At 40.3% G+C, this 27873-nt stretch overlaps 1 protein-coding gene across 5 annotated transcripts in view; it reads right to left on the reverse strand.

Moving 5' to 3' along the window:
• LOC121900004 (voltage-dependent R-type calcium channel subunit alpha-1E) overlaps positions 1-27873 on the reverse strand; it is a 104292-nt gene that overhangs the window by 19359 nt on the left and 57060 nt on the right. For all 5 annotated transcript variants that reach the window (XR_006096861.1, XR_006096860.1, XM_042415859.1 and 2 more), the window contains exons 7-25: positions 21476-21579; positions 20236-20394; positions 18626-18816; positions 16077-16180; positions 14105-14220; positions 13822-13875; positions 11940-12035; positions 11505-11714; positions 11196-11308; positions 10874-10986; positions 10360-10491; positions 9631-9700; positions 9351-9468; positions 8499-8566; positions 8183-8274; positions 4356-5270; positions 3413-3651; positions 2640-2751; positions 236-365 (exon numbers count right to left, since the gene is read on the reverse strand). Coding sequence is in view for 3 of the 5 variants with exons in the window: in XM_042415859.1 (XP_042271793.1) it covers positions 236-365; positions 2640-2751; positions 3413-3651; positions 4356-5270; positions 8183-8274; positions 8499-8566; positions 9351-9468; positions 9631-9700; positions 10360-10491; positions 10874-10986; positions 11196-11308; positions 11505-11714; positions 11940-12035; positions 13822-13875; positions 14105-14220; positions 16077-16180; positions 18626-18816; positions 20236-20394; positions 21476-21579 (3136 nt within the window). In the remaining 2 variants the exon portion in view is untranslated. The remainder of the gene's footprint in view (positions 1-235; positions 366-2639; positions 2752-3412; positions 3652-4355; positions 5271-8182; positions 8275-8498; positions 8567-9350; positions 9469-9630; positions 9701-10359; positions 10492-10873; positions 10987-11195; positions 11309-11504; positions 11715-11939; positions 12036-13821; positions 13876-14104; positions 14221-16076; positions 16181-18625; positions 18817-20235; positions 20395-21475; positions 21580-27873) is intronic.

Genomic DNA, 27873 nt, shown 5'->3' on the forward strand with positions numbered 1-27873 from the left:
GAAATGTTTTTTTTAAGAGTGTTTTCATTTTTCCTTAATGGTACTTTAGCTGCTTAGTGTAGATGAAGGGAGCTATGAGACCCAAGGCACCAATAAATAGTAATTGAAATTGTACCTCAGGAGTTACATAGTGATTCAATCATTGAAACAGCAAAGGTATTCTGGATTTTATCAAGTCATTTATGTTACAGACGCCCCTGTATCAGACAGAAATACATAATGTGAACACACAAACCTTATTCCAGTCAGAGGAGGTGGCCACAGGGTCCTCTGCAGCGAGTGCTATACTACTAGCAGCTATGACCAAGAGGATGGACATTTCAAAGTACCTGAGGTTCACCACATAGTGACACACTCGACGCACCCTGAGAGAGAGCACGAGGCAGAGTGAAAATTATGCCCAGAGGGGGTAACAGTAACACAGTAAGACTGAAATTCAATGGCATTATCAGGCAAAAATAGAGGAACCTTGGGGTTAAACATAATGCATGTAGTGAAATACATCTGAATTGAATAGACTTTTTTTAAACCTTTATTTATATGGGGTAGGCCATTGAGAGCAAGCTCTCTTTTTCAAGAACGCCTTGATTACAGTACAAATATAAAATATAAGAAAGAATAGTCAACAAATATAAAAAGCAAATATGAACAGATAAGCAAAAAGCAGTATAAAATATAAGTATTAAAGCTCAATTAAAACACATGCATTCACACTGCCCTGTGTCAGCTAAAAGAGATTTAAATTGATTAAAAGGGATTAGCTTGTCTAATTTAGTATTCTAATTTAGACCAAATAGTCTTGGGACCAAGTGCAGTGTGAAATTGAACTAAAATGAATAAGACATGTTAGGTACCCAGGACATTTGACAAAGAGAGCTTTGTATATAAATAAGATGCAGTGCCAGTTTTGCTTTTGAAGACTTTCATCAATATGTTTTTTGAAGTACAGCTTGTAATCTATCCAGAAACCAAGGTATCTTTAAAAGGATACTCTTTCAATCGGTGTCCCATTAAGTGTAGTAATATTTACTTCCATGATACTGTTAGTTGGTTTTCTAGAAAGCAGCATACATTCAGTTTTATCAGAGTTTAAAAGTAATTTAAGATCAATCAAGGTTTGTTGTATAGCACAGAAATCAACATGCAAGTTTTGAACAGCCTGGGTGGCAAAGGGCGCTATTGTATAGATAATGGCATCATCTGCATATGGATGAATCGTGCTGTTTGTCACTTTTTCACCTTATTCATTTCTGAAAAATAGTGAATAAAATTGGGCCTAAAATGGGGCCCTGTGGCACATCTTTGTTAAGATTCCTAAAGCTGGACTAATAGCCATCAGCCACAACAGTTTGAGTTCTACCACTGAGATAATTTTCAAACCAATTACATGACTTTTCATCAAATCCAATAGATTCCAGGTGTTTCAAAACAATTTGATGCTTGACAGTATCGAAAGCCATAGATAAATCATTAAAAAGAGCAACACAATCCTGCCTGTTATCTAATGCACTAGCAACATCATTCAAGACTTTCGATGCTGCCGCCATAGTACTATGCCTGGCTCTTTAAAATGGTTTGTTGATCTAAGAATGTTCTCATCTGATCATTTATCAGTTTCTCTAACACTTAAGCTAGACACGATAGTTTAGAAATTGGTTGATAATTATGTAGCTCATTGGACTGACCCCCTTTATGTAAAGGTGGGACGTAGGCTGTCTTCCAAATATCAGGGATGCATCCTGTTACCACAGTCAGATTAAAAATATAAGTTAAGCAATCAACTAAAATGGAGCCGCTAATAATAAAGGCCTTGGCTCTAACTAATCAGCCCCAGTGGACTTTTGTGGATTAATAGAACAAAGAGCATTAAATACTTAATGCTTCGTAAAGGGCTTCAATGAAAAGGTCTGAGTACCCAAATTTTTGTCCAGTAAAGCACACTATGATCAGAGGCAGAGGGAGCAAATCCAGCATTTTCAAATAAATTACCTGATGAAATAAAATGTTCATTAAATGCATCACATATTTCTTTTCCAACTGAGATAGTGGCAGAACCTTGAACTATTTCACTGGGTAAGGATGCAGTAGGACTGTGTGATAATGATATGACTTGAAAGAAATAGTTCAACATTTTGGGAAATATGCTTATTCCCTCTCTTGCTGAGAGTTAGATAAGATGTTTATCAGCCAGTTTGCTTATCTTAGGTCAAAGACTGGAAACACCGATGCTCACTAATGAACACGTTATATCCCGTTTGTTTAAGTCATACAAAACCAAAGTGTAAAAACAAAACATTGTAGTTTTCAAGGGGTTCGCTGCCAGACTATTTCTTGGCCAGGTGCATTGACTTCCTGGGGTCATGTCACCACTATGAGGTTGCCAGGAAACCAGCGAAGACTCCATGAGAGTGGTTTTGATCTTCTCGTCTAACTCTTGAACTCTCTGAATATGTTCCAATAGTGGAAATTTATTCAGAGCACATGTACTACTTGGAGAACCATCATTACCTCATTGCACCAACATTATGAAAAAATAATGCACCACTCCACCATAAAGACTCTAGTGTCTACTGAAACAGGGGAAGAGGCAAAAAAGCACAGCAACAGCTTCCTGTGAGCAATGTGTGATAGCAACTTACGGATTGTCAGGTTTGAAGATGAACATACTGACTGGAGTCACAGTGTTGACAGGCTGTGTCTCCTCTGCCTCCTCCTTCTCTGATTTACAGGTTTCAGGGTCTTTACTGTTGACTAGGGAAGTACAGGAGAAGAAAATGATGAGATGAAGATGAGGAAAAGGCAAGTGAAGGAAGAAGAAAAGTAGAGTGGGATGAGAAGAAGGTGGAGTAGATACAAATGAGAAAGGTGGGAATCTCAAGGCCAAAATTCAGTTTTCAGTTTTCAGGGGGGGATTTTAATCTGGAGAGTATCCACTAAGAATGGATTGAGCCCATGACATGACTCACTGCTTCCCAAAATGCCTGAGCTCTCAGGGCAAAAATGTTTAACTATGTGTAATAGATGTGAAATCAAGCATGACTCTGCAACTACATGATCTATTTCTTGTCTCAAATGTATTCAGAAACCTAATTTGCTTGAGAGTTTATGAAAATTAGATTTCCAGTACAGTCATTGTACTTCTGAAAAGCAAAAACCACTAACAGATCAGTGGGTGGTGTGTTCATCCAATCAGCTGTAAAAAGGGGTCACATAGAAGACCCTTTCCAAATTGCAGTGACTGAAGTGAAAATTACAGGCTGGTCTTGTGAGGTTAGAGTCAAGTTAGTAATGTCAAACGTCATGAGAAAATTCCCAGTTATGAAAAAAGTCACCATATCGGCATCTGATCACATTATATTCTTTGCAAACGATCAAGTCAATCAAACCAACAGTTGGAAGGGCTGCTGGCTACCTGTGATTGTGGAGAGCTCCAGAGACGACTGCTCGTTGGGCACCTCAATGATCACACTGGGGCTGAGCTGAGATTTATCCTGGTCCTGTTGTGTCTCCTTGTCTTCTTTGTTGCTCTCTGAGACAACAGGTGGAGACGGCTCTGATTGCTGCGTAGGCTCCTCCTGCTTCTGAGGACACTGGTCACCAGTATGTTTGTCTGGTGGGCCAGTGTCCCCTCCCTCATTACAGTTACCTTGTCTGTAGACACAGACAGAGAGACTTAACTGGACAGACAGGAGGACAGTGACGTACCTGTGTTCAGTGCAGCAGTCACTAGTGTTGTGATGCTGATAGTGATGGGGAGAAACATCTGCGGTAATGTGTGACCATTTAAGCTCATTTGAGAAATTTGGGGCTCATTCTTTGAAACTAGTGTTTAGAGAGATGAGGGTTGTTTCTTTCTTAGCTAACTGAGGAGTTTATTTGTTGTTAACGGAGGAACTAGCTTCATAAAGGTAGAGCGGAAAGCTTTAACATTAAGACAAAATGATGCAATGGAAAGTGATGATTTGAGTGCGGAGTAGACCAACATTTCTAAGATCCAAAAACATTTCCTTATCCTGATCAATAAATCTTCACTGCACAGGTGAATTGGCAAATAATTTGTGCAGAATGCTGAAAATGACAACTTGAAAGACATCCCTGTGCTTTTATCTACTGTAGAAAAGTGATATCTGTATTTTGTTACATGCAGTAACATCTCCAGGTCATTGATAAGCACTGGCATTATGACATACTCAACTGAATCTGACAGGGAACCTTTGTTGTATTTCATTCCCCTAAGTTCTCCTAATCATTCCTGTCTCTCTTGCCTTTGATTTGATCTGTTTACCAAATGTGAAACATACTCCCAAACAAACCTATCTGCTAAAAAACATGCTGGATTAGCAGCTGTTTCTCACCTGCTCTCCTCAGGTTTGGACACCTCTCCTTCCCTCTTTTCACTCTCTACTTCCTTCTTCTCTGCTTTCCCAGGATTTCTTTTCCTCTCCCTGCTGACTGAGCGATTCTCTGAGTGGCCTCCATTCTGGGGAGATGACCCCCGACTTCTGTCCCCGGTCTGATGGTCACAGTGATGTGGCGACCTCCTGCCCTTGGTCCCACTATGACCTCCCATGTCGGGCGTTAGGGTGTCACCATTATCTGGTGGTCGGAACTTCTTCACTGCCCTGTGCTGACGCTCACCGTTCAATCTGGGGCTCCTGCGCTCACTGTTGGTGTTGTGACTCTGATTAACACCCAGTTTTCCGCCCTCGGTGACGGGCTCTGCTTCAGGAGGATCTGGTATTGCCATGGTTACAGATGCATCAGGAACAGGAACTTTCATAGGATCCAATGACTCTGGCACCAGCACTGACATTGGTGGATTGGTAATGTCACCAGAGAGGGCAGCATCTAGAGGCATATTCACAGCCTGACTTTTGGATGGTGAGGACAGGGGGTCTGTCAGGCGCTTCAGACTCCCGGAAGGTGTTTGCTGCATGGTCTTGCGGTGCAGTGACAGCGGATGCCCATGCTGGGCCTGAGCTGCAGCAGAAGGCCCATCCTTCTCCTCGCTGGGGTTGTTGAACAGGATCTCTCGGCTGGACATCTGGCGGTGTTTCCGCAGCTGGCTGGTCCTCTGCTCCCACACTGACATGGTCATCCTTTTACTTCTCTCCCTCCTGGACATGAAAGAGTTAGAGGGGTTGAGTGGTGGGAGTGGGCGGCACTCCCTCATGCTGCCCTGGGCCTCTTCCAGGGAGCAGGAGTAGGTAGGCCGGCTGCGGTGGATGGCTCTTTTCCTGTACAGGTAGGGCCGCCTCCTCCGGCTTCCCCTGATAAGAGAAAGAAAACACAAAATGTCAGTATGTACAGGGAGACATTTCTATATATTGAGTGCCCTATTTAACATACAGCAGGCTTAAAGTAAGGTTAATGTCTTAGTGTTAATATATAAGTTGAGACAATTTTATTTTAGCTTGTTTTTTCAATTTATTGATCCAGATTAATCATTTGGTTTGCATGCTGGTGGACTTAAAATTCTACTTTTTAGGCCCTTTTCGTTTTATGAAAAAAAAAAAAAATTAGCAATGAAAACATTTGTTCTGAAAAATGAATATAACAGTACATAGCAGGTGCTATAGTCTGATGTTTAAGCGGTTTATCAGCAACAAAAAGCACTTTCATTTCACATGAGACAATTTACTGGATCAATGAAGATGTTAAGTGATAAATTAACCAAGCCAGGAATTGCTGTGTGACTTCAGTAACAAAAAGATGCAGAATGAAATCAGTGGAATAGATATAAAAAAATGTGGAATCAAATAATGTTTGAGAGTCTGGAGGTACAGGACAGAGCATGAACAGAATACTACAGTATACAGGATGAGTTTGGGACATTTACCCATTTAAGAAAATGCAAGCAGGCATTAGTGAGAGATTCAGAGAGCTGAACAGACAGTGTTACTTACTGGAGCGTGGACTCTTGTGTGGTCCGTGTTATCAATGAGCGATTGGTTGAAAACAAGACATTAGTGCTTTTGTGGGCAGAGACAAAACAGGCCAGGAGACACACAGCAAACGATCCTCTAACATCACAGACTACCCTTTAAAACCAAAGTCATAATAACATCTATATAGAGGATTAATACCATTTACCAGCTGTCCTGAATTTGTTATTCATTGCTTTAGGGTAAAACTGCTTTTAAGCAGACTAGACACACTGATGAATTATTAATTTCATATTTAATTTCTACATCATGTCTACATCTATTTGCAACAGAACATTTCCATTGCACACATCATTTCTTTAAATGTTTGTAATGAATAAAGGATCAATTTAGAGCTTAAATACTAGACTCATGATGCTTTGGTGTGTGTCTCCATGGGAGCCAAGCGGCACATTGACAAACAAGATGGTAGCAGTATTAGACCAATTAAACAACATTAATAACAATCAACATCAACACTAAACGCAACATTGATAAGAAGACATTTTAAGTAGATTGAGATGTTGGACAGTCTGAGCCACAGTATGGGTACAGGTAGAAAACACAGAGATGGGTTCCATCAGCAGACACAGGAAAAGAATACATATTTAGATACCCTTCAAACAAAACCACCACACTGGGATGCAGCTCTGAACGCCACCGCCACCTCAGAGCACTGACACATTAGCATTCTTTTATGTCATGCTAGCACAGCTAAATGAGTAAATTCATGTGCTGATCTTCAAAATATTAGCTAAATATATTCAGAATAGTCAAGAGCATTTGGATGTGGGATTAAAGACTACACAATGGAAGAAAAAAACCACACACACTGAAAACACTATCCAAATATCACAGTCCTTTCAGTATCACTTTGTTACAAATTATGTGAAAAGCATTCTCAGTGTGTGTGTGTGTGTGTGTGTGTGTGTGTGTGTGTGTGTGTGTGTGTAATTTCTGTTTTTCTCCCTTTGATCATGCTGACCAGATGCATGCGGTCCCAAGGTGAAATTATCATCAGCCTCCAACATGCTGCATCTCTTTTTTTTTTTTTTTCAATGAGCAAATTCTGTCATGCAAGTTTCCTCAAGGTCAGCAGGGGCAGGTACTGCCGGGGTTTCATAGCTGACATTAGAGATGAGACCAGAAACCCTCAAAGTTCAGAGAGTCCTCTCTGAATACAGATGCTGGCCGAGATGACCCTGTGGTATTCCAGTCCTCTCTATGGGCTTTGACAAGAGCCTGACCCTCAGTTGGCTCAACTGAAACTAACGCACATCTCTAGTTTTCTTTTTGTTCTGTTCTTCATTTCATTCAGAAAATGGCAAAGCCTCAAGACAGAAAGAAAGAAAGAAAGAAAGAAAGAAAGAAAGAAAGAAGTATATCATTTCATATTAATAAAGTGTTATCTTGTAAAATCTTCCACATGCCCATGCAACAAACTGCTTGTTTCTCAAAACACAGCGTGCATATAGATGCAGTGGTCTCCACTCCTGTGCATGCACATGCACTTCCACCACCTACGACAACACACTCTGCAATCAATCCCTGAGTAAAATACAATCTATTCCGCATGCTGGAAACCTGGGCATTGAGAAAACAAGGTCACGTTACTTCATGAATCAAATTTTCCACAAGAGAGAACACTTAAACAGACTTCATTTTACTTCCTCACACTCTCTCCTGCCAACCACTTTGCTGAGTAAAGAAGTATATCACTGTGATGGACACACCACGTTAATTTGGACGCTAAGTAACCCTGTCTCCATGACAACAATATAAGCACCTCCCACCACATGGTGGAACCAGTAACCATGGAGACATAGACTTCAATTACAGTGCTGGGAGCAGGCAGAGGCTAGATAATAGACCTTTCAGTATAGATGTATCAATAAGTCTCTAGTGGGACAACACCAAATAATGATTTGCTCAACAGGCCCTAAGTGACATTTAAGTGCTACAAGCCAGCACTTACACAGCAGCACAACTTGAAGCTCTGTATATTGATGACCCTTAGCCTCCATCCATAACTGTTCTGCATGTCGTAGTTTCATTAGTAACTCTTTTCTACTGCATCAAATGATAACTCACTATTTGCTGGATTTAACTTGTGCTAAATGTTGGCACTGTGGTTTAGTCCTACATGGACACTCCTTGGAGGAAGGGAGGAGGGAGAGGAAGAGAGAGACAGAGGGAGGAGAGAAGAGGAGAGAAGAGGAGGAGCTCAGGCAGGGAGAGCGGTTGCATACAGCACTTACTCTGAGGACATGAAGGAGGACAACGGTCCGACCTCCTTTGCTTTCTGGAGAGCATGCTTCTGGTTGAACGCTGCCTCTGCTTCCTCTTCATCCTGATCAAAAGAGAAGAAGCATTAAAAAGGAGACTGAACAGCTGTAGCATCTGTGATTTGGAATAATTTAACAGAATCAAAGCGATGGAAGGAGGAATGAGCAGAGCTGGACACGGCAGAGCGGAAATATTATTAAACTATTTAGCATTAATAACAGCAGATCTTTAGAGCAGGCTTGTATTTTCAATGACGGCATCTTTTTTTATCATTCACTTTTACATTACCTTAGTAAGTTCTTGTGCATTGGCAAGGTTGTCCACAGCAATGGCCAAGAAAACATTCAGCAGAGTGTCTGGTCACAGGTGAGTTAAGGACATGGTCAAAGCACAACGGTACTAAAAACACCAACTGGCACAACAGTGACTCCTTGTTATGATATACCTTAACATTTGCTAGTACTGCTGATCACACTGAGAATCAAAAGGCTAGTTTTTACCTCTATGCAGATATCATATTGTAGGCAAACACACTCACCACACAAGCTCACACAAACAGATTATATGCTATGTTACCTGTTTGGCATGAAATGGCTAGTGAAACACGTCAAACATTTACAGTCGTAAGCTAAGCTTTCTCAGGGGTTGTTAGACAAAACCTGGGCTAAATAATGGATGAAATTTTGAATGACATTCAGCAGGTTTCCAGCAGCATAACTCTAATGGCATGCACATGTTGCTCTGTGTCTGCTGCATGTGTAATAAGCAGGTATTTGCTAACATGTTAGCCATAAGCACTTGGTAAGTTGATGGTAAATAGATGCTTTTTCTGTCCCTAGTTGCTGTATCACAAAACAAAATAAATCAGTATCAGTATCACTCTAAAATGACTAATAAAACTTTAAAGTGACAATATTTGTAAGGCAAAAAATTGAGCCAAATAGCCAAATGAGCTTTACTAAATGATAACAAATTAGGGTACCTTTATAAATAATAATAGTATTTTTTAGTACTGATAATGTGTCCAAGTACATCAGTAGATTTATGTAACTATGAAATTATTAAATAAATCAGTACTGTATTTGCCATTTTGGAATGAACCCTTTTATACTTTCTTAAAGGAAAAGTAAAGAAGGATACAGTTTCCAAACAGTGTGAGCACTATAAAGTAGATGGAGGACCACATGCCAGAGTTCACTCCTCCTTGAGAGCGAATACCGTTGTACATCACCTCGTTCCAGTCCTCTCCTGTTAGGATCTGAGAAACAAACGCACTGAGCATCACTGTTGAAATTAGGTACACTTTTCTCCACATTAGCTTAACTGTTACACTCAAATTTACATTCTCCTCATATTATGAGTCACTGTAATAACTTTGTTTTAACCGGAGAGCAATAACTTGGCAGGTTTATCTCCAGACCTGAAAGACGGTCATGATGGCTGCAGGAAAGGTGTCAAAGTTTGTCGGGGTGTAGTCTTCAAAGATGAACCTGTGAGAAAAATTTGACATATATGGTCTTAAAAAAATCTTATTTTTTGGTCAGAAAGAAATCAATCCTCCTCCTCCCCGACAAGCTGGCTGGTAGATGGAGCTGAACTTTCTTTTTTTTCCAATTGCTCTGTATTCTAGAGGCCAGTTCATACACAAGGTCATGCTTGTGTACCTCAGCCAGCCTTTATTGAAGCGACAAGCTTGCGGGAAACAGCCTTCGACTCGGGGGAAACCAAGCATAGCTCTGTGTGTGTGTGTGTGTGTGTGTGTGTGTGCGTGTGTGTGTGTGTGTGTGTGTGTGTGTGTGTGTGTGTGTGTGTGACAAAGGCAGAGTCTTAAATCTCTACCAAGCTCACATAGTCTTTTGGTATAATGAAAACAACTGTGAACAGGCCATAGGACAATTTATTTTCTCCTCAACTCTGTCTATTCAATAAAGAGGAACCCACTGAACCATGAAGTCTACTTAAACCTTTGTTTTTATGTTGTGCTGAATCAGTATTTATTATCTATATTTTCAGTCAAATTGATTAGTCTCTCTGCCTGGCTAGCGCCTTGCTTCACTCCATTTTCTTTATGGGCTCATAAGACGTGATGCATTGAACTATGAGTATTGGTATTTTATTCAGAGGACTGCGCATAACTTTTTATTTTTACCTGCCACCGAAGAGCTGCATGCCAAGAAGTGCGAAGACAACGATGAAGAGGAAGAGAAGGAAGATAAGGGAGATGATGGACTTCATGGAATTCATCAGAGAAACGACCAGATTCCTCAGAGATGCCCAATACCTGGGCAGTCACAAAATACCAAATTAGTGCAAAAAAACGATAAGACAGTGAATAATACTGAAAGATTTTTGAGTGACCTGACAAAAAGTATGGGACTTTCCTTTGTAAGGAACATAAATGTCATAGGCATATATTCTTGTTTTGGGCAAGGAAGACTTAGTTTTTGGTGCACTTTGCTTTTTAAATATTTCAGAAAAGACTGAATGAATCTCCAACACAACCCAGTATCTCTTATTAATGTGAAATATAGAAAACTGCATATCACACCAATGTGTCAAACGTTACATAAACAACACTGCTGCCAGCTTTCAGTCAAAGGTGAAATGTTTCTTGTAAACAGAATGAAATATCTCAACAGAGTGAGGAAGGCTGCCACACTAACTTAGTGATCTTGAAGATCCTCAGCAGACGGAGAGCTCGCAGGACACTGATGCCAAAAGAAGTGCCAGGCCTGAAGAAACCCCACAGCACTTCAAAGATGCTGCCAACAATCACCTATAGAGATATAATTATGAGGAAATGCAGATTCAATCAAAAATAAAAAAGGAGCAAATCAATAATTTGTGTATACAAACACTCGACAGAGACGAAAGAGAGAGAAGAGAGACATAGAGTAAGAGAGGGCTGATGCGGCATGATTTAAAGACACAAGCAGCTGAATTTTGGGAGAAACAAATATGTAGAGAGGGAGATGGAGTACTGACACTGCAGTCAAAGCAGTTGAAAGAGGAGTGGAAGTAGAGACGTGGTCCTAAGCTGTACATCTTCAGAAACATCTCAGTCAGGAACAGAGCGAGGAACAGGAACTCTGCATAGTCTGGAACAACAACAACAAAAAGAGGTATTAACATTTTGACACAAACAAAGACCATGACATTTGTAATGGAAAAAATAACTAAAAACATCAACTTTCAGAGGTGTTACAGCTATTACAGAGGTGACAGGTAAGGGGGTTTTACCTTCCTGAGCAAATCTCATACTTCAAGGTGCTACTGAAATTAGGTGTGACTCACAGAGGAAATTCGACAGCCAGAGGGGCTGGTTGTGGTGAACGATTGCAACACACAGGGTGTTGAGAGCCACCAGGCCCAGAACTGTCCAGTAGAAAGTGTGTGTCTTCACAACACGGCGGATGGAGATACGCAGGAGACGCTCTTTGCGGCGGAAATATGCTGTAGGACCTCGTTTGGCGCTCCTGATACTTGCTCTAGCCATGGGGATGCCTTCAGGGAGAGAGAGGAGGAAACTGCTAACTAACTAACCAGCAGTGCTTGTACAGTACAGCATGTTCCCACTCTGAGTCTTAAACTGTGCTCCCAACAGTGTGATGTTTACAACAGCGTCAAATATGCATTTCCAACACTGTAGTGGAGCTCGGTGTGTCTCACCAGAGTGTGCCTCATACTTTATGTACCCGTATTTATGAGCCTGTCCAGACTCCCACTCACCCACAGAGGAGATGTCACCATATTGTTCTTCCCCTGGTTGCCCTCGACGCACCACATCCATGCCTCTCCTCTTTATGGTGGTGGCTCTCTTCAACACTGCAGACAGAGAAGGTAGAACATAAAAAGTACCAGAACAAGCTGATCAAACAACGTAACTGATACAGTCGGTGAAATTAGATGGAACATAATGTGAAGGTAGTAAACCAAAGCTGACTTTTGGGCAACATGACCGAGCAACAGTTGCTTTGCATTTTTGTGTTGAGTCACTGAACAGATTTGTAGCTTTTGGCTGCTCGTATGTCAACATTGCCCAAAAAGCTGCCTAATGCTTGACCACCCTTACATTTTTAAGACACTCATAGTTAGACTTAAGCAGTATGCAAGTATGTAAACATACAATGCAATGAAAAGATCACGATGAGGCAAATGGCAAGAAGAAGTGAAGATCATCTGCATGAGAAGCTAATGCCTGTGAAGGTTTAGCTGAAAGGGAAAGTTAAGCTCATTAGCGCTGCAGCTGAATGAGATAAAAATGATCATTTAATGTTAGTGTAATGATCCAAACAGCTGAATGCAAACCTTCTGCTGCTATTTTATGATCTCTGTCATAGCGAACCATGCTCCGAGGCGGCTTGGCGGTTCATGCATTTGTCTTATTTGAGCTGTGTTGTCATACAGTATCGGGGGACTCGACGTGCAGTGCACACATGCCAAAGTGAGTGTGACGAGCGTGTTTTGACCTTTCACTGACGGATGTGTTTGTGATTACCTCTCATCCTACCCCTCCCACCCCCCCTTACCCCACCCCACTCACACCTTCCCGCTACCTTGTATTTTCTCAATCTACTTGCGGTCAATATTTGCTTGGAGACTTTTTTTTTTAATAAGCCACTGATCAAACACACACAGATACACAAAAATATTGCTCATCTCACACACAGGAGTGTTTGCTAAAGGCAGGAACACTGGGTCCTGTCAACACACACACACACACACAAACACAGACACACACACAAACAAACACATGCATGCTAATGTCTTTCTAGACCAGTGGTTGCTAAGGCAACTGCAGTGTGCCACCTTTCTTTTTAATCAAAGCTATCAGAGCTTCCGCACTTATTTCCATCACAACAGCTGGACCCACTATGTGATTTTACTACAGATTTGCATCATTTAGTTAATTTTTACCTGGTCAGAGCGTCTCTCTGCTTCAAGTGACAGAAACATACCCGAGCAAGGATTTGCTTCTGTTTTTCTATGTTAAAGTGTGTGTGTGTGGCAAATGGGGCGGTGAAGTTGGTGAGGGAAGGAGCAGAGCAGAGGACGGTTCTCACCATAGGCACCACCTGTACTCCACTCTGGGAGCCTCCTGAGAGCTGCCAATCAATCAACATTTAATCAAAGGCCTGCTGGTTTAGCGAAGAGGAAAGGTCAAAGTAGAGTTCAGAGGGTCAGAGCAGACACTTAGCTGTCTGCAGGGCACCGTGTCTAGCGGCAAGTTTAGCACTATCAGGGCTAATTCTCTCTATGTAACACTCAGAGTTGTATAAAGAGGCGTAATGGTGTAAGCGATGTGTGCGAGTACACCACAGCAGCAACAAAATCTGGGTCATTTTTTCATTTCAAAATTTGCCAGCTTAGCAGTAAAGTTCCACCAGGTTTAAATGTAATCCAATTTCACTGGAAAAAAGTATGTGTCAATCTAATATCACAGACAAATACACAAAACATACTATAATGACATATGCTTGAATAATATTTATAAGGCACATTTGCGTTAAAACACAGAACAGTTTAAGAGAGACAGAATGTAAAGCAATGTGAGCAGAGAGACAATGTGCACAATGAAAGTAGGAAAAACAAAGACCTCCTTCTGACTTACCATCAAGGGCTGACGGTCCTGGATTCTTATTCTCCTCAGCAAGCATCACCTCCTCTGGAAAGCAAAAAGTTAAAACTGTAATCAGAAATGAGCAGCAGATGATGGCTCAGATGGAGATACAGTAAACTGGCATCTTTTGTAGCTAAAAGACAACAGGTTGCATCAGAAAGTCTTGTGTTCCTCAGTGGAGAGAGTTAGTCTTGAAGCTGAAATAACGATTTTCCTTTACTCATCATGAGCCAAATCCTTGATCTCCCTGTGCTGTGATTGAGAGTAAAGCCACCTGCTCTGTCGATCCAGGCCCGGTAGCCGTTGAGCTCTCTCTCAATCTGCTGTTGGCGTCTCAATTTCATGAAGGCCCTGCGGTTCTCCACCCTCTCCCTCTCCTTGGCAAACTCCCTGCAGAACCAAACCACAGAATCATTTATTTTACTCTCTGAGGGTAGTGGGATTTATAATCACACACACATTTATAAATAATTCCTCTTAGAGACAATCAGTGCGGGAAAAGCTATTGTTGCCTTGAACTAAGATCTTGTCATTGTTTATTTGACCGCAAGAGGAAGAGAAAGAAGAAGAGGAGAGGAGAGGAGAGGAGAGGAGAGGAGAGGAGAGGAGAGGAGAGGAGAGGAGAGGAGAAGAGAAAAGAAGAGAGGAGAGGAGAGAGGAGTCGTCTCCATCCCTCTCACTGTGGAAATAATGATAATAGATCCCCCATTAACCTTTCTGTAAAACTAATTAACTTGTATGGACTTTGACACCGTGTGCTGAAACAACACGGCTTGGTGTGACAGTAGCTGGTGTGCCAGCCACTCAACCAGTCAGTGAAAAATGAAGTTACAGTTTATTCTTGCTTACAGTCTAGTCTGCCAGATCCTAAACCAACAGGGCAATAAAACATCTGACTGTACAGCTGTGACCCATTTCAGGGGCCGTCTCCTTTGAAGGAAGTGGCCCATGAAGGTGTAGTGGCCTTTGGAGGACTGAAGACTAGTGGGCTGAATCTGTGCCACGTCTCCAAAGGACACCTGTCATGTCACAAGTCCACACTACATGCTAATTCCAAGCTGGTTTTGAGCTTGTAATGTGTTCACACTGGAAAAGCGAAAAAAAAGGAAGTGTAGCTACTCAAACCAGGCAGCATGCATACTAAATATGGTAGATTTTTGAGTGTGCTGTTGAAGTGACACCATTGTCCAACAATGTAATGCACAAAGGAAATGAAAGTGCTACTCAAAGATGAAAAAAAAATGTGGGAGGTGGGGAGACAGTTATGGAAAGATTTTTGTAAACAAAACCAAAAAAAAAAAGAGTTAAATCTTTTTGCTCATGACAGTGCCGATTGCTTTGTGTACTAATTGCTAAAACAGCATGAGTAAGATGAAGGACATACTGTATGGAATTAGTATGAAGTATGAAATTGGGACAAGGCTGACAGTTTAGCTTCACCAAGACCAAAACTAATTGAAAACACTGCTCAAAGCTTAAAGTGAGATATCCATTTCAGCAGATTTAGTTAAGTCACAACGTTGACATTTCCAAATTAATCACCAAATAATTGCCCTCAAATGGCAAATTTAACGGCATTTAACAGTAAACACATCAATACACTGTAACTTGTATTTATCTGTATTGCCCTGTGGAGTTTTAAACATGTCTAGGCTGCTAATGAGTATAAACAGCTGAGTAGCCCGGGCTCCATTATTTATATCCTGTAGTAGGTTTTTAATTGGTTCAGATCATACAATGTATTTAACAATGACTGATGACCACCTACACACAAACACCTGGTAAATATTTCATGATAACAGCCTTTTTAGCAACATTATAGTTTGACAATGACTGCCCGAATGCACTGTTATAGGGGCGGTAAAGGAGGCTTTGTCCTCTAAATGTGGGTAAGAGAAGGATGCATTTCTCAAATGCATACAGAGAATGCTTTGAAATGTGTGACAGGCATTGTTTGACTGCTTTTGATGTGGTGTGTGCTCTTGAATTGCAGATAGGGAAGTAAACAACCTCTAAACTAGGACACAGTTTAAGTCTGTCTGGCAGACTCCACACCTTCGCAGAATTTTTTATTACTTCATAGTTGGTTGATAGTGGACAATGAAATCAACTCAGGTAGTGAGCAAATCTGATAATTTATGAGCTAGAAAATCCCCATAAATCTCCATTACTTTTACAAGAGGTTTAGGCTTTGTCAAGATTGAGATAGACAACAACCTGGGGCTTGGACTGAAGAGCAGACCTACCCAGAGAGGACTCCCAGCACCAGGTTCAGGACAAAGAAGGAGCCAATGATGATGAGAGGGATGAAGTAGAGCCAGTTCCAGTTGGGGCCCAAGGCATCGTCGGTCTGAAACAGTAAAAAGTTTTAAACTCAGTAAAATCAACTCAGGCTGGAGCAGACTTGTGTTGCCGTTGGGATATGACAGAAATACACCAGTGTAGGTGTTTGGGTGGCTGCTGAAGGTTCAAGTCTGAGTGCAGGCAGGACACTGAACAGAGACATCATGTGTATTGATCCGGTCGGCCTCACAGAGCAAGTGTGGAGGAGAGTGGAGGTATTCTGCACCGGAGAAAAACTAGTGTATGAAGCCAATATAGAAACAGAGAGCTGCATTTCTGCACCTGGACCTGAGGAAGTAAACATGAAGTGTTCAATGCATAGAGTGTGATTCTTCACTACAGTGTGTGTGTGTGTGCATATGTACTTCTGTGTATTCAACATTGATTAAACTAGACTACAGTAAACACCATTACAGTACGTCTGTACAGTCAGCATTCTAGCAGCATGTTGTCTGTCTCATTCCTCTGTCCTTTCTTGTTCTCATTCAGCATCACTTACGGCAACATAATACAATCACTCTGGAAAATCGTCTGCCTTCATCAATCTCAATAAAAACTGAAAGGGCAGGCAGCTGATTGCAAGCTACACCCAGACGCAGCAGTTTATGCGTGTGTGTATGCTTGCAATCGCTGCTGATACTGAGATAATTTTGAGGTTGATGAAAATAAAAAAAACTAAAATTCTATTGATTCTATGATTGTCCTTTGATTTCCGCACATTTCCATCACTGATAACCCTGACTTTTAGCCACAACAGTGCAACAGTTTTTATCACATCAACTCCTCTCTTGCTCAAATTTGACCAAAATGGGAGAATCTTTGAAAATGGAAAACTGATTTGTTTCAAAATTGACCAAAATGTCAGTCTATAACACTGCAAAAGCTTTTGGAAACTTTACCTTCCATTTTCCTTCAACTAAGACAAATACAAATACCAAATATATAAAAAGACCAAATCTTTGTGATATTAATTGGTGAGACAGAGCACATATAGGAGATAACCTGCGTTAAAAATTGCCCATTTAATTGATATAACTTTTTTTTTTGTAATTTACCTCTATTTATTTTTTTGGACAAAAAAATCACATTGATTAAAATACACTAACATTTACTAAATGGTCCAGGCTTTTCTAAAACGACTAAAATAAATAGTAGGAAGAACAAATCCTTGATTATTTTTCCAAATATTCTGTTCTGATGGTTTGGTTTTTTACATGGGCACGGTTTTATACAGTGTTCCTATCTGAAAAGGATCTGGTAATTCTGCTCGGCTGCAGGCAGAGGTGAACATGATTGGACTTGATTTGTTGGATGGTCATGCAGGCAACAGCTATATCAAATTAGCAAATGGTGCCACTGCCTGCCACTGCTTGCCTCTCTGTCTACACACTGTCTGTCTGTGTCTGGTTGCCTGACACAGAGGTTCATGAAGCATCATGCAGCATCTCCTCCCTGTCAGACAGCACTCTGCGGCAGAAAATTGCATTGTTACTGGTTTCAATGCTCATTATTTGAACAGATGTCTCTGTGAGATGCAATATGATGGCTTATTATCTTATTTCTCTGTTGTATAACTTTAGGGGGTTTTAAAACATTGCCTCAAAAAGTACAGCTGACTTTTTATACTGGGCTAAGATACCTTGGGTATAAAACTCTCAATTTCGTTAACTTGTGTCAGAGCAACAGCATTTCTGACTCAACTCGGTCTTATTTTGAGTCAATCTTTGAGCAATCTGTCACTGCTCTGTGCGATGTCAGTCGAGCAGGATGACAAAACTACACACCCTTGGTCACATAATGTAATTCTAATGATTCAATATGAACATGGAAGGAAAAAGATACTTTTCAGGTGGTTCAGGCAGACATTCAGAGAAGCAAAAGTGAAGAAGAGCTGATATGAAAATGCGTTCTTGAAAATAATACATATTAGATCTGTATTTTGAGTAAACAGAAGCAAAAGAGTCATTTTTGCATCTACACTTTTTACTCATATATATATATATATATATATATAGCAGACTACATTTTTTCCTCTAAGAGACACTGAAGCGTGACATATTTCATAACTAGTAGGTGGGCAGTCTAATCTCTATTCAGGCAGTGTGTTGCAGCAGGTTGTACATTTCTCGAGACAGAGGGAATAAAAATGGCAAGCAGAGAGCAAAACAGGAATGGACAAAATTCTCACACAGTTTCAACATTAAAACCGCAAGCCAGTATTTCCCCTCTCTATGTTTTACATCCACAGGCAGACAGCCTGAGAGAAAGGAGGATGCAGGGGTTGCACACATCCACTCAACAACCATCAGCGTTCTGGACCTGATGCTGCTCCTGTTCATTAGGGTTAATGGAGTCTAAATTGTGACAAAACACTACTACACCTCTGTAATTTTCAGCAATCTTGAAAATATTATGAGTGGCACATGTGTGTGTTTGAGTGTGTGAGCCTTACATTGTAGAGTACAGTGGTCCATCCCTCCATGGTGATGCATTGGAAGACAGTGAGAACAGCAAACAGGATGTTGTCAAACTGGGTGATGCCGTCATTAGGGCCAATCCAAGTATGGTTGCAGGTGTATTTGGCTGGACACTGACGCACGCCACATGGGAACTCAAACTCGGAAGAGTCCACCGTCTCGTTTTCTGAACAGAAAGGTGCAGAGACGGGAGAGGAAAAGAAGCAGGAATGTGTTACACGTTACAAAAAACCTGTTCGAAGTGTTGCAATGTTTCCTGACATTAAAAAGTTACTTCTGTATATGCAGCGCATGAAATGTGAAGGCTTGAGTGTTTTTAACGACTTCAGCTTCAAGCTCCAGCACATGCAATTTAAAACAATCCATGTACCCAGGTAGAACACTAGTGAACACTGTATGATTGATTTTGTAAATTAAAGCAACATTTCATGCAATGTTTCCCATTATTATTCATCAACAGTGGAGTTATGTGACAGTGAATTCTTAGATGATGTCTTGCCTGTCTGTCTTGTCATATCAGTGTATGAATGTAAGAATGAATTAGAGTAAAAAAAAAAAAAAAACTCAATAAAACAGTGGAAGAGCGGAGCGCCTGTCTGAACACTAACGTGACCATTCAGTGACAGAATCTACTCACTTCAGTCTGTCTGTGTTATCAAACTGTCCATTCAGCTTCAGTGTGACAGGAGGAGCTCGGAGGTTAATGACAGCTGTGAATGTACAATGAGCCATTGTAGCGCACCGTATTGTTGGTTTTAATTATACAGGACAACACTGCCGGTTTGGTTTGATCATGTCTCCAGGTGCAGCCTGACATGCCATTGTGTGTACGTGTGTATGCATTTGAGATTGTAATAATAGGCCTAAAGAGCTACATAAATACACAAGTCACAAAGTCACACACACACACATATATAACATACACAATAACAACAGAAACTTGACTCTTTCCTTTTATGTTCTATGACTCAGTCTGTTGTCAAAAATAGCTGTAAAATGATTCTTTTATCCATTCTCATTTCATGCATTATTCACAGTTCTCCAACCTTTTCAGGTCCTTTCTACAAATTGCTCTCTTTTGTTTCATTCATGCCACCAGAGTGTGGCAGATGATTAGACTATTTCCTGTTTTGCAATGCAGTTTGAATTAGATATTGGCAGAAGAGGAATAAAATATCTGAATAACAGTAATCACTGGATGTTAACATTGGCTACTATCACAAATGGAGTAGTATGAATCAATGCGTGTGTACGTGTGTGTATCTGAACTGATCTGACTGAAGTACACTTAACTAACGGACTCACAATTACTTATGTGGATTGAGGTCCCAAGATGTATTTGTTATATTTCTGTCTTTTCACTGGATGGGGATAGTCTGTGCATGTGTGCGGTTATAGAGTCAGTCTTTCCTGATAACATACATACATGAACGACTGAAGTAAAAGTGGTAAATTAGTATCATGTATGAGTTTAAATATGTGTTTTATGTTTAGATGTACATGCACAAATTCTCTGCACAGGTATCTGTATATATAAGCGTCTCTATGCATAATCTGAATAGATATACAGTCAATGTGTCTGTACCCAGTATTCCAGGCTCCGGTGTGCAGGTGCTATGCAGTCTGCCGCTGTAAAACTCCAGGCCGATGATGGCAAACATGAGGATTGCAAAAAAGAGCAGAAGGCCAATCTGCAGCAGAGGAACCATGGCCTTCATTATAGACTTCAGGACTATCTGCAGACCTGGAAGTAGAGCACAGAGTGGCCAGCAGAGTTAATGTGAAAACACAACCACTATACATGTAACGATTCAAACTCCCTTTACAGAGATTAAAAAAGTCCTATACATCAACCTGACGTTGGCTTTGTTTATGTTCATTACCTCTGCCAGGCGTAAGCCTGGAAGGCATCATGCGTTTGGTTGTGTGTGTTCGTCCGTGTGTCTGTATATCCGTGTATCTGTCCACAGCTAATCTCGCACACTCATCAGCCTAATATTTTTTGTGCACATTTATGACTGTATGCTCAAGGACCTCTTGTGGTTGCAGTGATTAACAGTTTTTGAAAAACCTATTTTATAACACAATTCCTCATGAGCCTATCATAAAGCTTAGACTTTTTTTTCGTCTTTTCAGCAGTCCTTGCCATTTTATGATATGCGTTACGACATAGCAGAAGGCATATCTGGCAATTGGCCATGCTAAAAATAAGGCTTATCTAGTCTGTTGCAGGCCGCATTTTGGCCTTTGTTGTGGCTCAAAACCTGACATCCATAGAAAAGTTTGGTCTCATCTTGAACCAGAGCATCTGCTGATTAATTCTATACCCAATATGTTATGATACACTAAAGTTAGGCATGATATGAGATGAATAAATCCCCGTTTCTGTCATCTTCGCTGCCATCTTGACTGTACACACCTGGCGGAGATCAGCACCCTACTGAGTGCACTCTTTTTGTTGTTTGTGGCTTGGTTTGACCAAATTATATGCATATTCTTCCTTTTATGTGGTATCTATTTAGGTAATTTTAGTTTAGTAAAGGGACTCTGTTTCTGTAAAAAGGTGTTGCTGTTGATTATTCAATGTAACTTTTCAATTTTGTGAGAGTACCACAAACAAAATCCCATTCTCAAAGCATGGAAAAATAAAACCAGAACTATCCTCATAGTTAAATACAACAAGTATAAGTGAGAGATTTTTTTCTCTTTGTAATGTGGTTGAATCAACCATTTAACTCTCTTTAGCGTAGGTGCTCTGTGTAAAAAAATATATAAATGATGGGGAAAACTATGGCTACTACGGCCATGAAAACACAGATACTCACTTGGGATGCCTGAGACCAGTTTGAGGGGTCGGAGCACTCGCACTGCCCTCAGAGTCCTCAGGTCCACTGAGATGTTCATGTGCGCCCCTGCTGCAGCCAGGATCCTAAACAAGTATACAAACACAAAAGTGCACATGTAAACCCACACAAACACACAACCAGAAGACAGCAGAATTAATTGTCTTGTCTTGCATTATTGCTATGATTTGATGCTTTATAAGCTGTGTGGAGCGGTGTTTAAGATGGGGCATCGCACACACATACACACACTAATGCCATCGCGCACAGTGTCGCAGGATGGCTGCAGTGCTTAGATATGGAGTGTGAAGACGGGAGGGTCTCCAGCAGGCAGAGAAAACAACAAGGATGTTTTTGGGGCTTTTGGCTGTTTCCCTGTGTGTGGGAGGATGGCTGTGACAACTGCTATTTAGGAAGAGAACAAAGAAAGCAGCTCCATCAAGGGAAGGGAAGGCAGGACACCCTTAGGCATGGAGACACAGTAAGCTCACGGACAAACACATGCGCAAACACGTCGACCCTTTATCTGGTACACAAAGCCCTTCAAAAGTTCCATTTTTACTTTGTTTGTCTTGTTTTGTCTCCTCTGTTCCCCCCGCCCTCTAAATACACCTCTGTGGCCTTCAGCCCTCAGACTGATGAGAAAAAGCAAAGCAACGTCTGGTGATCTCCCTCCCCACTTCCTCATTAGTCTGCCCTCCTGCTTTCCTTTCCTCTCACTTGCCTTTCTATCTTCCTCTTCATCCCTAAACCTCTCTCCTCTTATCTCTCTCTTCCTCCACCTGTTTTTTCCCCAACACCCCCCTCCCAATTATTCTTGCACCTCTGACTCTTTCAGTGTTCTTCTCTATTTTCCACTGACTATGAACACACATTTATTCCCCTTTCAACTGGATGCCTACAGAAGGAAAGACAGAGATGGATGGAGAAATAAGAAAAAAACAAAGAAAAAAAGTGAAAAGGGAAGTTGAGAAAATGTTTTTGCTGAAGATAGAATGGTGCAGAATTTTAATTCAAGACTTTGAAGCCAATATTATAATTGCTAAATAAAACTGACTGAATGAGTGAAATTATGTGATGATAGCTAAATAATTTCACACATTAAAACCAAATATGAAGGGGGTAACACATGTTAAGGAAGGCAAGTGATATGTAGATTATGTAAAAGGGGTGCAGCTCTGTAAACACATCATTTATGTACAGTACAGTGTGAAAGTACCATCTTCAGATTTGCTCATTTGCTTTAAGATGATTGCATATATGATCATCACACAGCTAGAAACATAGCAACGCAGGCCCGATTACATTTCTGTGATACAGTGGTGAGAATTAGTCCCATCTTTGGTGTTAGGAGACACAGAGTGTCATCTGATTTAATTAAGAGAGGGGAAGGCAAAAAGTGAGACGGAGTGAGAGAGACTGAGAAACAATACAGAAAGAAGGAGACAGAGAGAGGGGGGGAGAAGAATTAAAATAGCTCACCATCATCCACACAAATATAGAAATTGAATTATCCTCATGAGCTTAACACCTCTAACTATATCCGTTTGGATTTTTTCTCCTTCCCCTTTTCACCTTCGTTCACCGACACTCTGCACCTCCCTCTGCTGTCTTTTCTCTGTCCCTCCTTTTTCCCCTTCAATAACCCTTCACTGCTCCTGCCACCTCTGTCATTTCATCCCCCACTTCCTCCATCTCTCCATCTTTCTTCAGACCATTAGTCAGTCCTGGCTGCTCTTTAGTTGTTATGGAGACTAGAGGATGGAGGGTCTAAAAATGGCTTCCTCATTTCATCCACTCTTATTCAGTGGATGTCCTGGTCCCTGTTTTTCAGTAACCTCTGTGTTTTGAAGGAGTGGGATGCTCTAAAAGTTACAAAACTCATTCCTTTCTGCAGTCAAAAAATCATGTAAAAGGGATTTTTGTGTTTTGTTTGTTAGCTTGTTTAAGCCAAGGTGCAAGGCACAAAATGGTATGTGCTGGCTCACAATTTGTGGCTCTTTTGTGTCACCGTCATGCCAGTACAACAACAGTGCTGATTACTGCTTAATTCAAATACAGATCAGAAATGTTTTGATCAGCTACATTCAAGAGTTGTTGGATACCCAGTGGCACTCTGACTGAAATATGCCCGGACAGGGGGCACCTTCATGACAAAATATGACAAAAATGACAGGTACCAATTTTTTCCCTTTTTTCCTATTGTTAAGAGCTGTCCATGGTGCTGAACAAGTAATTTGTCCTGATTTTTTATTTTTTTATTTGTTTGTTTTTGTTTTTATTTTTTCTCATTCATCCATTAATAATTAATTATTTTGTTCATCCATTAATCCATTAAACTTTCTCATTCATTATCCTCCCCCTGGTTACACTACTGCAACAATTATGCAAATCCCTCTGTCAATAATGACAAACTTACAGTTTCTGTTATATTCTATGTTGTTTTCTACATGTCTTTTTATGTTTCATATCATTAAATGGTGTTTCTGTTGTCCTTTTGTTTTGCACGAATTAAAAAAAGGGAGGTAATTTGTCCTATCTAACTGTCTCTAAACTGTATATTCTATCACAAAGCTGGTTCAGTTTTAACCAGGATAAATCACCATGGCAACTTATGCTAAACAGTTAACCTGCTCCAGAGCAGACCTGTCAACACTGACCACTGACCAATCAGATCACTGGAAAAAAGGAGTCATCATTCCTACAGGATCCCGACATGGACAAAAGTCTTAAGTTACAATAAAGAGACAAGTAAAAAAGAGCATTATATATTTTTATAGGTCAGTAGTTAACAGTTAATTATTCCAGGTTTTCTGTTTAAACTCTGGTTTTAAAACAAAGCCTCTAACAAACGGAGAGATCGTTTACAACACTAAACACATAATGATGATTTTAGCTGCATTTTAATTGTGCAAAGTTGATTTTATCCCTGGAGTGACAACTGACGGTGTGGATGATTTTATACTCTGATTCCATCACTGCAGCTCAGAATAACATGAGGCAACTCTGTGATGATAGTTGGAAATAAAAACGAAAGATTGTCTTTTATTAGAAAAATAATCCACACACTGTTAATTGACTCCCATCATTATAATATATATATAAATTTCGGTCAGGTAGACTTCATCAGCCATTTTCCACCCTTTGCTTTGGTAGCAGAAACAGTCTGGCATTATTTTTAAGTTTTTCCTTTTTTGTGTATAACATATCCAGAATGGTTTCTTCATCATCCAATTAAATAGCAAAAATACTCACTCTATACTTAAGTCATATGTAATAATACCTACATGTATTTTAAGCCTTAGCCTACTTTTAATATTTAGAAATTATTTGTGGTGTTTCTGCATCTTATTATTCTGTTGTATGATCATTCTGTTGTATGATTTTAGGCTTGTCTACATAGCAATATAACTTTTTGTTGTCCCTTAAACAGAAGTTTTCTGCAGGTACTTGGTATCACCTTTTCATCTCATATCGTATGAAGTACTTCATTCATGGTTCTGATGATGTCGCTCTTAATTAACAACACCTCCTCTTCCACATGAACACGCTCGTAGCTGGATAGGAAAAGCCAGAGTTGACTGAGCTGGTTGACAGCCAGCTTTGTGATACTAGTTATCCAGGACAGCAGATGTTGATGAGGCTCAGTGAGGCCAGCTCACCCACAGAAAACCAGACTAAGTTGAACTTGCTTTGTGATACAGGCCTCAGGAAACTTTCAGGCAGATTAGATTAAAACAAAGAATGATAAAAACCTTTCACTTCAAGTGTGCATCAACAAATCATGTTAAAATTAATATACAGGAAGATGTTGCCAAAAAAACAACCACAACCTTTGTCACAGTTCTGTGCAGTCATTAGCTACACTGCACACTCTTGCCGTCTGGACATTGGAGGCCGGAGACAGAATGTGGCAGATGTAAGTCAGCCAAGGAAAGCACAACATATGGCTGATTTGGCGCAAATGAACAATTTGGCAGACAATTTGTTTCCTCCCTGTAGTTTTCTCCCAATTGCAGGACTATTCATTTATCAGTTCATTGTTTGTATTAGGTTTGGTGTATTTCATGATTTAAATGGAATCACTCAGTGGTATCAAACACTGACAGTGTAGACTAAAAGATGAAATGAAATGAACAAAAATGATAGACTATTCCTTTTGCCAGTGTTTGTTTTTTTTTTAAATGTTATTAGCTATAGCTTTCTATTGCATTAGAGGCACTTGTTTATCTATGATAATTTCTAAGAGAGTATTTACAATACATTTCAGAAACAACCAAATACCAAAAGTTCCCAGATTTCTCCCAATTTCTCTCTTTTTTTCTCTCTTACAACCAAGAGACGACACAAGTCTGTGTCAGAGTCAGGGCCCTATGGTGCATGAGAGGGTCAAGGGGGTTGAATTGATTAAACCCTGGTGGTAACAACACACATCTGACAGGTGCCCGTTGCATCCACAAGTTAATAAAGTCACTTTTAGTCACCATGGAGCTGTCACACACATAAACATCTTTGCTTGGCCTGCAGGCGTTATGTGAGATACACACTGTAGTGAACCGAGCTGATGCACGGGTCAGAGTTGTCAGCTATGATAAGTGAATAACAGTGACATATCCTGCAGTACTGACAGCTCCCCGCTGTGTGACAAATCTGTCGTGACAACTGTCGTGCCATGATAATGATAACGTTGTGGCTTATGCTCCGTGTCACTGTCAAGCTGCTAACTAATATGATATGAATGCACCTAACTATTGTAATAATATTAATTGTGCAGCATGTGTTATTTAAGCTGCTGGTTCTCAGAGGTGTCACAAGATAATTCTGGTGCATTTGTATCTAGAAATGTCAATTTTCTTTATTGTTCTTTAATGTAATACTGCAATATTAATGATGGTTCTCTTCCATTAAAGCCCCTTCACACCTTGTCACACCTTTTCCCTTGTGTCGCCTCATTAGACTTCTTCTCAGGACTGTATATAAATTGTGTTTGATTGACATCTCCCTCACTCTCCAGTTAGTTACATTAACTTACACCTTTATCATTCGTACCTTTACATTTGTGTGTTAGTGATTCACTTAATTCCCTGCACAGTTTCACTTTTCATTTCACTGGAGGTCCAATCAGCCTGGGTAATTGAAAACACCTGTGGGAGTGTGTAAGCTGTCCCAACCAACATGCACAAGAGACTCTTTTCACAGCAGACAAAGCAGGAGAAGCCCACATGTAAATAATAACATTAACAATGGCTCCGTTCCATAAAGTTATTATTAATTCCACCTGTGCTTTTCCTGCTTTGACAAGTCAAAATGTCTGCAGTGAAAAGGGTCTATACCACGACCTTTAACTGGCTCATCTAAATGGAATGCAGTCATTAGTAATGTCAGTCTAATATAAAGAAAAGATAAGATTAGACTTTATTGTCTCCTTTAAGAGAAATTTGAGAGAACACAGATGACACAGCTTCTACATATACACACACACAATATATCCATATACATGTACAATCAAACTACAGTTAACATTCAGTGTCACACACAGATCAATATACACCAAAACATACATCAAAAATATTGCACGATGCCCTTCACCAAGATATTGCACATTTCCCCCAATAAGAACCATTACGTCACCCCCTACACACACATACACACACACACACACTTCATCTCTTACTGTTCAGTAGGTTGATTGATAGTAGAACTAAGGAAAATTTATACCTCTTAATCTTACAGTTTGGTAACCTGCAACTTCTGCCTGAAGGCCTCAGCTCATAATCTTTGTGAAAAACATGGTTTGGGTCACAGGTGATTGTAATTAATGTAATTTAATGTGAGTATAAGGTCAGTTGAACAATGACTGTACAAGATACTTGGCAATACATTTTTTTCAGAGTTCCTGGAGAGTTGGAAAGAGAATATACCATACAGTTTATAGTCTTTAATGTTTCAGTGTGTACAGTCCAGCAGCATGGTTTGCAGCAGATTGCATCAGTCAGAGAGAATCCAGCAGCACACACCACGAGATAAAAAAAATCATTAAAAACATATCCTCTGTCCTGCAAAGATTATAGTAGAGTATGAGGACAATGGACATTAAGTATTGTAACGCTGCACCTAAAACCTAATCATATAAACACTAGCCAGAGAAGAAAGTAAGCCTTCATTCAGAGAGTATTTAGCCCCTTTGCCTGACTTGTGACTAAGGCTGCAACTAACGCTTATTGTCATTATTCATTAATCTGCCAATTAATTTCTCAATTAATCATCTAATCTATAAAATGTGAAAAAAATTGAGACAAAATGGCATTCACACTTTCTCAGAGCCCATAGTGATGTCTTCAATCTGTTTGTTTTGTCCGACCAATGATCCAAAACCTCAA

The sequence above is a fragment of the Thunnus maccoyii genome, chromosome 7, assembly GCF_910596095.1.
Source record: "Thunnus maccoyii chromosome 7, fThuMac1.1, whole genome shotgun sequence".
NCBI lineage: Eukaryota > Metazoa > Chordata > Actinopteri > Scombriformes > Scombridae > Thunnus > Thunnus maccoyii.